This window comes from Cydia fagiglandana, chromosome Z (assembly GCF_963556715.1).
Source record: "Cydia fagiglandana chromosome Z, ilCydFagi1.1, whole genome shotgun sequence".
In the NCBI taxonomy this organism is placed as follows: Eukaryota; Metazoa; Arthropoda; class Insecta; order Lepidoptera; family Tortricidae; genus Cydia; species Cydia fagiglandana.
Window position 1 is genome coordinate 32,529,944 of NC_085959.1, and position 11,439 is coordinate 32,541,382.

At 38.0% G+C, this 11,439-nt stretch overlaps 1 protein-coding gene across 1 annotated transcript; it reads left to right on the forward strand.

Annotated features, from left to right (window-relative positions):
* Positions 1–1,163: 1,163 nt before the first annotated feature.
* Positions 1,164–11,001, forward strand: LOC134679078 (rab-like protein 6). The gene is made up of 11 exons (XM_063537924.1): positions 1,164–1,669; positions 1,841–1,995; positions 2,672–2,859; positions 4,839–4,985; positions 5,667–5,841; positions 6,270–6,428; positions 6,867–7,009; positions 7,345–7,479; positions 7,932–8,170; positions 8,371–8,411; positions 8,507–11,001. The coding sequence occupies exons 1-11, from the start codon at positions 1,558–1,560 to the stop codon at positions 8,699–8,701; spliced, it is 1,689 nt and encodes a 562-aa protein (XP_063393994.1). The 5' UTR covers positions 1,164–1,557; the 3' UTR covers positions 8,702–11,001.
* Positions 11,002–11,439: the final 438 nt, after the last annotated feature.

Genomic DNA, 11,439 nt, shown 5'->3' on the forward strand with positions numbered 1-11,439 from the left:
TTTTGATAATAATAGTAACTATTATATTCTCTACATATGAGAATCTCCCTCATCTGAGAAATAAACAATGCTGTTCAAAAGGCCCAAGTTTTTTTAATTTGCTCCGTCTCTTTTACTGTTGTGTTTTTCTAACTTCTCATAATAAGTAGTATGTACCTATTTAGATCTTTTTTGGCAGCTAAGAAGAAAATGTATATAGTCTGGCAAACCCAATTTGTCAGTAAGAACAAAAAACCGACCTATTATACTACTCTTTGCAAAAAACTATAGCCCGGCAAACACAACTTGTCAGTCAGCAAGAACCAGGAAACTTCTACTCATTTTCTTTTGGGAGCTAGTACTTACTAGCATAAGACAAAGACAGTATGATTTTGTATGTTTGAAATGAGACAGTCCGTAACCATAAATATTTCACACATAAAGCCAAAGGAATTATAAACTCAATAAATACAATTTTGAAAGGTTATTATATTTAAACATTGCTTTTGTCACAAAGTCTCAACTTTGTCATTTATATTGCAATCATAATAAATACATGTTTAAGTTCATTAAGTTGAATATAATATGGAGCAGATCTGCTCCTAAGCAAACCAAAAGGTTAACGAATATGGGGAGAAAAGCTATAATATGAGAATATACCTATAGAGCTGGTCAAGTAAATAATGTCGGTAAAAAAAGGCGCGATATTCACTATGAGACGATATCCCTTCGCGTCTACATTTTTCAAATTTGCCGCCTTTTCCTACTGACAAGATCTGCTTGACCAAGTATATTTAGTTTGTCAAAGGACTGTCCCATTTCAATCATAAACACAGATAATCATACCTTTGTCTTACACTAGTACTAGCACCCAAAAGAAAAGGATGAGTATATACTTGGTCAACCAGATCTTGTCAGTAGAAAAAGGCGGCAAATTTCAAAAATGTAGGCGCGAAGGGAGATCGTCTCATAGAGAATTTGAATTTCGCGCCTTTTTCTACTGACAAGATTTGCTTGACCGTCTATAGTTTTACTTACTGACTGACAAATTGGTTTGACCAACTATAGGCAAGAATGCGGGATTTTTGTTGCTAGCAACTCTGAACAGTTACTGCCATTAAAGTGTCAATAAGCAAATTTGATGTGTTCCAAATCAATGCTGTAGAATCATACCACCTAAGTGCTAAGCTCATTGATCACAGCCTGTATATAAAAAAATGACATAATATTTCAGTTTTTTCTATAAATAATATTTGAACTAAAATTATGTTTGCCTTTTTAATATTGACACAAATAAAAGCTATTTGTAATTATGTCAAAATGTTTATCTGGTTAATGATTCGGAACGCAACCCGTATACAACATTTTCTTGTGAGTTGTGACGTTCGTTCTGCCTGTTTTATTAGTTCACAATAATGAATGTTTCTTTCTGGTTGAGGAGTCTTATAATTTATTTTAATTGATGAACCAGTTTATTAGTGTATATAATTAGTTTGGATTTACAAAAGATTAGTTTTGTTAATATCGTTAATTCCCATATTGGGCATACATTCTCAGTGTAAGTTAGAAAGTTTTAACATGTTCTCTGCCCTTAAGAAATTAGCAAAAGGCAACGATGAACGCTGCACTGCTCCAGTACCCATGTCCTCTTCTTTACAAAAGAAGTTTTCGCGTGGAGTTCACTTTAACAGTAAGTATGGACTTATTTTAAGTCGAAAATGCCACCATGACACAGATAGTTCGTCGAAAACGTATGGAATTTGTGATTTAATTTATCTCAGACTATTCCGTACATTTTGGGATACACCAGTAGGAAGCTTTGCATATGTTAATAAGTCATTATTATCCTTCCTGCTTCCAGTGAAAATATTGATTAAAGGAGACCGAAATGTGGGCAAATCTTGTCTGCTGCAAAGATTGCAAGGTGGACCTTTTATAGAAGAATATGTTCCCACTGATCAAATTCAGGTGGCTCCTATACACTGGACCTACAAAAATACAGATCACATAGTAAAAGTAAGTATGCAAACTAATTCTGTTAATATTGATTTTTACTATATCTTTATCTGGCACTATTCATTTACCTAAAAGTAGGAGTAAATGTTTTATTGGTCAATTAAAGTGCAGTTATAAAACAAAAAAAATTGTTATTACAATTTATTAACTCATGCTTGAGAGGGTGTGGGGTATAGTCCCCACGCTGGTTCAGTGCAGGTTGGGGACTCCACATTCACAATTTCTTTCCTCGTGATGTTTTACTTCACCGAAAAGCTAGTGGTAAATATCAAACCACCTATAAACTCTACTATAATAAGTACCACATCATCAGAGCTCGGAAAGGGTGAGCTATTTGCTTTATAATATGACATAAAACATATCAAATTTTAAGGTAAATAGCTCAACCCTGTCCAACCTACGCACATCATACAGTGTTAAAGGTCAGATGATATTGCTTGATAAAGAATTACCACTTTTTTGAAAATATTTGTTCCGCTTATCCCGACAATTAATAATTTAATTCTTAAGGCTCACTTGCACCATTCCACTAACCCGGGGTTAACCGATTAAACTTGGCATTATGATGGTTACCAGTACAATTTGACACTAGGTTAATGATTTAACCGCTTAATCCCGGGTTAGTAGAATGGTTCAAGTGGGCCTAAGTAAGTTCTTTCATCTGTTAACATTTTAGGTTGAAGTGTGGGAGGTAGTAGATAAAGGCAGAACTAAGAAGAAATCTCCTCTAGGCCTGAAATTAGAGAACCAAGCTTCGGTAGCCCAGGAGGAAGGTTATGATACACCAGTACTGGATGCAACGTTTCTTGATGTGTACAAGAATGCAACTGGTGTTATACTGATGCTTGATATCACCAAACCATGGTAAATCCTTTTTATTTTGATGTGATATTTATGTATGCTAAGATTTAAAAAAAAATTGTTTCTTAGTTATTAGTCTTATGCCTGTCTATGGGAAATGATTGAGATAGCTCAAAACTGGAAGCCACTACCAACCTTTAGTATGCTGTTGGGCATGGTGTTGGGTCTGGCAAACTGAAAAAACCCAAATAATTGATTTTATTTTCTTGTATGAACTAAATGTAGTATACTGCCCTGCTAAGCCGAAAAGCGCTATCTCAACAACAAATGATTTTGAAAATGGAATTCTCAGTTATAGAAACTAAAGTATAAATTAGCAATGGATTTTCTTTTGAGATAGCGCCACTCGGCTTAGCAGGGCAGTATATTTAATCTGCTTTCATTTGATAACCCGACATATGTATGTGAAATACATAGTTTGAGTGCAATATGCAGTCATTACAGTGAGGCCTCGCGAGGTGGGGGTCATTTTGATGACGTCATTCTGTTGAAGTAGATGGCCGGCGCCGCTGTCTTCTAGCAGTTTCAAAAGTGCCGGGTGACAGCGGTGCCGGCAGGTTCGGTGCTCATTTTCTGCTCCCTTACCTGCTAATAGATATAGATACTTGTTCTTAACTTTATATCAGTGTCAGGCTCCTTTTCACTCAATTTGTCTCATCATCATTCATCATTTCAGCCTATATACGTCCCACTGCTGAGCACAGGCCTCCTCTCATGCGCGAGAGGGCTTGGGCTATAGTCCCCACGCTAGCCCAATGCGGATTGGGGACTTCACATACACCTTTGAATTTATCCGCAGATGTATGCAGGTTTCCTCACGATGTTTTTCCTTCACCGGAAAGCTAGTGGTGTAATGTACGAAATATCATTTGATATTTAATGATATTTCGTACATAAGTTCCGAAGAACTCATTGGTACGAGCTAGGATTTGAACCCGCGACCTCCGGATTGAAAGTCAAACGTCATATCCATTCGGTCACCACTGCTATCCACTCGGCCACCACTGCTTTTTTAGCGGAAGCAGTTATAAAGTTGACCCAAAAATTTTTTATTAAGCTATGAGCTTCATCACATATGTTCCTTGAGTAATTCTAAGCATTTCAAGCCTGGGAGCCAATAAGAAATGTGTGTCTACTCGGATTTGTAATGGATTCAAACTTTCAACCCCTTTTTAACCCTGTTAGGGGATGAATTTTACAAAACGCTGAAATTACTTTTCCTGTCTTTTAATAATATCCCCAAATACAAAGATTCAAGTCCCGCGTTCGAAAATTTTTTTGATATTATACAAACTTACAACTCCTTTTTCACCACCTTAGGGGATGAATTTTCAAAAACGCTGAAATTAGTTTTCTTGTATTTTAATAATATATCGTTTTACGAAGTTTCAAATTCCTAGCTTAAAATAAAACTTGAACCCCATACAAACTTTCATCCCCTTTTTAACCCCCTTAGGGGTTGAATTTCTCAAAATCGCTTCTTATCTCTTGTACACTTTATAAATGTAATCTAGTGTGCAAATTTCAACTTTCTATCTTTTGTAGTTTCGGCTCCGCGTAGCAAAAATCTCCAACCAAATTTTTCACCTTTTTACGTTTTTCTTGTAAAATTACTATGAAATTGAAAAAACAAATATCAGCAATGAATTCTACGTCTTTGGTTTATACGAAAATGATACCAAACTTGCCCTAGTACCCACCAGGATCAGAGTAGATTTTTTTTAAAGATGACGGATGGCGGCCGTCTTTGTACCCCACCCTCCCCCCCACTTCAGGCTAGAAATGCTTAGAATTACTCAAATATCAGATGTGATGAAGCTCATAGCTTAATAAAAAATTTTTGGGTCATGTATGGCAGCGTTACATAACTGACTCCAGTATTTTGTCTTCTCGTGTCGTCTTGCAAATTTCTCTACAATATTATTATTGCGACTCTGTCCTTAGCACCCAATCCTGGTAATATGTGTTCTGTAATTTGTTAGGACATTCGAATATGTGGTGAAGGAGTTGTCGCGGGTGCCCGCCGACCTGCCCGTGGTGGTGCTCGGGAACCACTGCGACATGCAGCACCACCGCCAGGTGCACCCACACCACATCGAGCAGGCGCTAGAACAGGCTAAGCTGAACAGGTGAGAGATTGTTCACCTGTGAGTATGTTGTCACGGATGAGCGAGCGAATGAAGTAAACTCTCTAAAATGCTATGTATACATAATCTTGCCTTAGTAATACTTCGAGTGTCGTGTTTTGTGGTTGTCTCTGTGGTTTGTCTAATAACGCGCCGTCTGGATTAAATGTCATGATACAAGGATAGTGTTTTACGTACGTATCTCACTGAATTTTGTAATACATGAATGAACAAATATTTTGTGAATAGCAGTTATAAGGTGCTATAGGTTTATGACCGTGAAACTAAATACGAACTTTAAGCTCAACTTTAGAAGGCGGAGATGATATACATACATATTTCCTACAATGATTTTTAAGTTTATTTTAAAGTGGTTAAGATTAAAGTTTTAAGTCCTAAGGTGTAGAAGTAAATTATGTAAATTCTCTTTGATAATAAAGTTTTTAAATTATGAACCATAACTTCCACGTGCCGCTTACGACAAATTGTTGAACTGTCATTCAACATCCTTACCCCGTTATTCATAAACGCGCTACAATCCTCCATTAGCTAATAATCGTTTGTCCTTATCTGTCATTTTGACTTATGTATTTGTAAGAAAGGGATAAAACATAAAGTTTTGTGAATAAGGAGGTTAGACCATATACCACCATAAAAAGTGTTAAAGACGCTTAAACTTATCAGGACGGCGGCAGTGCGGTACGCGGAGTCCTCGATGAGGAACGGCTTCGGGCTGCGCCTGCTGCACAAGTTCCTGAGCGTGCCGTTTCTGCGGCTGCAGCGGACCAGCCTGCTCGAGCAGCTGCAGAGGAACCAGAGGGACGTGGAGGAGACGGAGAAGGAGCTGGATGACTTCCAAGTAAGCTGTATATCAAAGAGCATATAATGTATATTTATTATATTACACATTCGCATAGCTGTGTATTGTTTTTCCGCGCTCTGCTCCCTATAATTCGTATTTTAGCATTAGGAAAAGGTAAACAATTTTGACATGTATTATAAATGAAAAACACGTTTTGGAAATATGTTACGGCAAATATGTTACAAAGTGCAATTTTGGGTTGTCTCTTTATTAGTGTCAATATCTCTTAGCTCATTGTGTATTGTTTGTAAGTAGCATTGGTGGTCCGCCACCCCTCTATTTCTCTTCTATATCAAGTACCTTTTTGGTCATATGGTCTTACTTTTTTACCAGCGCAGGCGATACTATCGGAACTTTTCGTACAGTAGGTTCATAATTTTACGTATTATGTCTATCGTAAAACTGTAGCTTGCCTGTTTTTTCAGAATTCTGAGGAGTCCCACTACAACCTATTCCTGGATCGGCTCGCCAACAAGCGCCGTCAGAGCCAGGGCGCGCCCGAGCCCCGACCGAACAACGAGCGCTCGCCGAGTATCGTGCTGGGCGCCGGCAAGCCCATAGTGCCGCCCGCCGTCAACCCGCTGGTCAGTACTTGAAAGGCCTTCGTTATATGGATCCACATAGACACCAACAGTACCTCTTTCCAGCACACGTATAAAAAGTAGGTGCGCTGGACAGATATGTAAAATGTGTTGCTGAAAAATGGTAAATGGGTACTTTTTCAGAGTAATATTACCTATTGCTTTTACATATTTCGTACCTATTTCACCCCATAATTTGTAAATTGTGTGATATATGTTCAGAAAGACATCTCTTAACTCGAGTCGTCGTAAACCACTCGCGCTCGCTCGGCAATCGTTTGTAATATTCTGCGCTTGTATCACAAATAAAATAACTGTTCTAATTTTAAATTATGTTGATCTTATATTTTGTGTTCGTCGAATGACTTGTAGATCAGACCTCACTCTAGAGCCTAATTTAAATATTTACTCGTAATCTTAAAGTTACATTTCATGTTAAAGTTAGCGCAGTCACTGAACCCGTTGGGCATCAAAGCACAGCACGGTCCGCCGTCGCAGAGCCAGTACGTAAGCCCGGAGCTGATGAAGACGCGGCCAACTGTCAGCATGGACTGTACGCCGTCGAGACTTAACCTCCCAGAGAGGTGAGTAAATGTAACACGGACCAAGATATTGGACAGATGGAATACCACCCTTAAATACATCTGTGTCAAAATGTTTTTTATATCTAATTTAGATATTCGGCGATGAAAATGGGGACTACCTATTGGAGAAGCGGTCACGTGACATCGTCCAATTTTTTCTTAACCGCCTAAAACGCCCATCCACGCCCCACGGTGATCTCAGTTGGAACGTAACAGATTGATGCGCCGCCTACGTTAAACTTTATGAGCGTGGGCCATTGTTCAAAAATTTCTTCCTATTTCTACGCAGAATTACACTATACAAATAATTTCCATACCTTATCATATTCCGGCAGCGAGCAGAGCACACCCGCAGGTGCTAAGTCCCCGTCGGGTACCTTGGACGAGTTCTACGCGGGCGCGCTGGATAGCAGCTTCCTGGATGATCTCGCGCCTGCGTCCAATCAGGAACTCACCTATGAGAGCGACAGGTGAGCACTTACCATTCTTAGCAAGCTTCACACAACAAGATACATATTTACGGCATTTCGGCGCTATTAACATTTTCAAGTGCTTAGAAATTGAGGGTTTAAAGCGACTGAACGAATAATTGAAGTGCATTTTACCGATCCCGCTTTACAAATGTATGGGATGTTACCTACTTTTTACTGACTGATGGCGGCTGTACCCATCAGATATATCGGAGCGGCTGAGGGGCTCACAAATAATATCTGAACACGCATCTATTGTCAAGGCGCTAGAGTGCGTGTTTAGATATTTGGGAGCACCTCGGCCGTCCCAATATATATTATGGCGACTGTACGTAGTTACTCCAGACTGTCTGTACGTCTAGTAGAGGTACTGACCTGGATCTGTTATTTGAAATGGTTCTAGTATAGGAAGATGCTAATGTAAAGTACTATAACACCGGCACATGTTTTAGCGATGATGAAACGACGAACCCAAAGGTGACCATCGAACAAGACGACGTGGACATTGAATACGCCGCGATGATCCAAGACCTAGCCTTGGAGCAGACGAAACCGTTAGCCGAGCCCCTAGAAGACCGGTTCACCCAGCTTAGCGTAAAGGAGTACTCGCCGGCCGAGGGTGACGTGCAGTCCATCGAGAATGAGTTCCCGCTTTGGGCCGGTGATGCCAGCGCCAGGAGGTCGCCGGAAGGTTAGTGTGACCTTGTGTGACGGTTGTAGTAATGGTATTGTAGGTATAGTCGATTAGACCTGGCCTTGGAGCAGGTGAAGTCTTTAGCCGAACCCCTGGAAGACTTTATACTACTTTATGTACTATGTATAAAGGCGGAATTAACTTAGTATGGATTTATTGTACACAATTATATTATTGTATATTGCATTTTTTTGCAGGAGGGGAAGATCCCGACGTTGGTAAAGAATCTGAGGTCAAGGTGAGTGACTTATTAACAAATTTGATAATCGTTCAATTGCATTGATAGAAGTGCAATTGGCATTTTACTAACTCCTGTGACTTGTGTCATTTCAGACTGAGAAGAAACACAAAAAGAAGAAATCTAAGGACAAAGACAAAGGCGATTATTCTGAGAAATCGGAGAAGAAAGAGAGAAAGAAGCATAAAAAATCTAAGAGCGAAAAGAAGACAGTAAATCCACAGGCGGCGCTACTGGATCCTACACCCGTCGACGGCTTCTACGACGATGTTGAGTACGACTCTCTATGAGTTAAACGTTCACTGCGATTTTTGCTTTACGCTTGTAAGGAGAATTTGTTACAACGAATAACGGTGGCATATTGAGCCTAAATGTGCGAATCATAGAAACGCCTGAAGAAGTTTCCTACATTATTATGGAGTCTTTCCGAAGTGCACAACTTAACTACATATTTTACTTGTGAGCAAAGGGTTGTCAAAGGTTGACGTTTGACAGTCGATCTACCGCAGACTCGGAGTAATTAACAATGGAGACGCCATGTCTAAAATTTTCGGTACAAAATAGTCTGCCGTTTTTTGCGGGGGAGGGGCACATCAAATGTATAGGTACGTCATGTCCGATAAACGTCAGTCCATACATATGGTTGACCATCGGCCGCCTATTTTCGACAGAGGGGAACGCCTGTTAATGGCGGCTCCATTGTTAATTACTCCGAGACCGCAGAAAATATGGGGCCGTACAGCGCAACCTACTTCAACTGTCGAGCACGGATAGATGTTTTTTTCTAGACTATTAATTACTCTTTTAAGGTTTAACTCTTTGCTTATGCTTATACTCACAAAGAAAAAAGGAAATCATTGGAAATGGTGCACGACACGTTGGAATTGCGCCAATTACTATTAATATACTATGCATTAAAAAGTCTTTGTATTCGTAATTATATTCCTAGTTATTGTTGTACAGTCAACAGCAGAAGTTGCTAAGCGGACCAGGGGTTCACGAAGATCATGACGTTACTTAATTGTTAAAAGAATAGCGTGTCAAGGTAATTTTGAACACCTCGCCCGCTCAGCAACTTCTGCTGCTGACTGTATAGCGTGTGAGTACAACTTATTCTTTGCTTACAACCTAAACTATTGTTTTGATATCTTCGTTCGTTTGAACTCAAAAAAGTTACATACTTAGTTGGTTACTGTACTTATACTTAACGCAACATTCATCAACAGTTGTAGGTTATTATCAATGACTGATTTAATATTAAAATAAAATAGTAAGTCATAATAATTAAATCATAATTATGTACATTACCGGTGAATCTTGTATCATAATAATTTTTGATTTATAATACTTACACGTTTTAGAACTATTTGAATAGGTATACTGTGGGCACAGATTGGTCTGTGACTTTAGGTCTTACTAGTATTATTTAATATACAATCACAAAACCATGACGATACAACTTCGATCGGCTAATATCTCCTAACTAGAATATCTGATTTCTTGTTTTAGACATAATTATTGGTCTTTTAAAGTACATACATCTAATACCCGAAATACAAAAACGTATGAGGAGTAAGTTGTGCCCATCATTATTATTGGTCTATAAATGTAACTACTAAAATTAATCGCTTTTTGTCCAATTCTTGTATTTAATGTTTATCAATATGAATATGAAGTACAAATATTGTGTGTATCAAACGATCACTATATTCTTGTATATTGTGCATCTATACGTATAAATTGTATAAAACTCGTTATTCGTATTTTATTATTGTGTTAAACTTCTCTTGTTACATTCTTACGTAAACAAGTAATCGAATAAGTGCAATCGCTGTCAATAATGTCTACATACATTGTTTACAAGTACTATACAGGATGTTTTTGTAATTACCGTCAATATTTTGTGCGATGTGAATGGTCATACTGAACTTTTACTATGGGACCAGCCCCGAATCCGCGTACTAAAAGTTGCTACCTATTGTATATAATATATATTCATCTCGTAAAATATTGACGATAAATATAATTTTTTACCGAATCCTGCAGAAATCATAGGTGTGTGTGAACTCACCGCAATGAAGTGTTAAGAAAATTACCTGCTTAGCATTTATAGTTCGTTTTTTTAGCATTAGAAAGAACTTGGAAGAGGATAAGCGATTTTGACATGCCTTTTAATTCAAAAACGCTTTTTAAAAATCAGTAACTATTACTTATGAAAGCAGAAGAATATAAATGATCGTATTAGATTCATAAATGTTACAATTTTGCCGTAACTTATTTATAAATGTGTTTTTCAATTAAAACACACATCAAGATTTATTTCTAACGCTAAAACCTTATTTCTAATGCTAAAAGAAACGAACTATAGTATTTAATAGAACATTACTTCTACTACTGACTGTTATATTCCCGCTTTAGATTTTATATGAATGTCGTATTATTTATTAATATTACCGTAATGTCTAGTCTTAAAAATGTTATTGCTTCATGTTTCGGTGTTGACGTATGAGCGCAAAAGTGAAAATATTTTTATGTATATTTTTTGTTATTGAGATTGTCTATTATGCAATAATAAAAATAAAATAAAATATATTGAGTTATTAATTGTCCAAGAAACATTTTAGCTATTTCTATTGCAGGTCATTTCTTTTATAAAGTTGATATGCAAGGTAAAACAAAACCACCGCTGAGGTTGTGTTTACCCCGCTCGCCGCTAGAGGTGCAGATACCTTTATTTTAACACGCTCACTGCGGGATGTAAAGTTTATAAAGCAAATAAACATACGAGTTAAACTAGTTCCCGCAGCGAACGTGTTAACATTTCCATATTGCTGTAGATAGCTCCAAGACAGGGATCATGTGGGGTCTGGTCAAATCAACATAAAAAAGTAGGTACAGTCAGCAGCAGAAATTGCCAAGCGGGCGAGGTGTTCAAAATAACCTCGACACGCTCTTATTCTCCTAACAATAAAGTCGCGTCAAGATCATTTTGAACACCTAGCCCGCTTAGCAAATTCTGCTGCTGACT

Bases quoted from the DNA above. Each gene is read 5' to 3' on its own strand.
- LOC134679078 (XM_063537924.1), top strand. From the start codon at position 1,558: ATGTTCTCTGCCCTTAAGAAATTAGCAAAAGGCAACGATGAACGCTGC. The intron at 5,842-6,269 runs GTAAGCTGTATA...CTGTTTTTTCAG, and splicing joins AGGAGCTGGATGACTTCCAA to AATTCTGAGGAGTCCCACTA. The intron at 6,429-6,866 runs GTCAGTACTTGA...TTCATGTTAAAG, and splicing joins CGCCCGCCGTCAACCCGCTG to TTAGCGCAGTCACTGAACCC.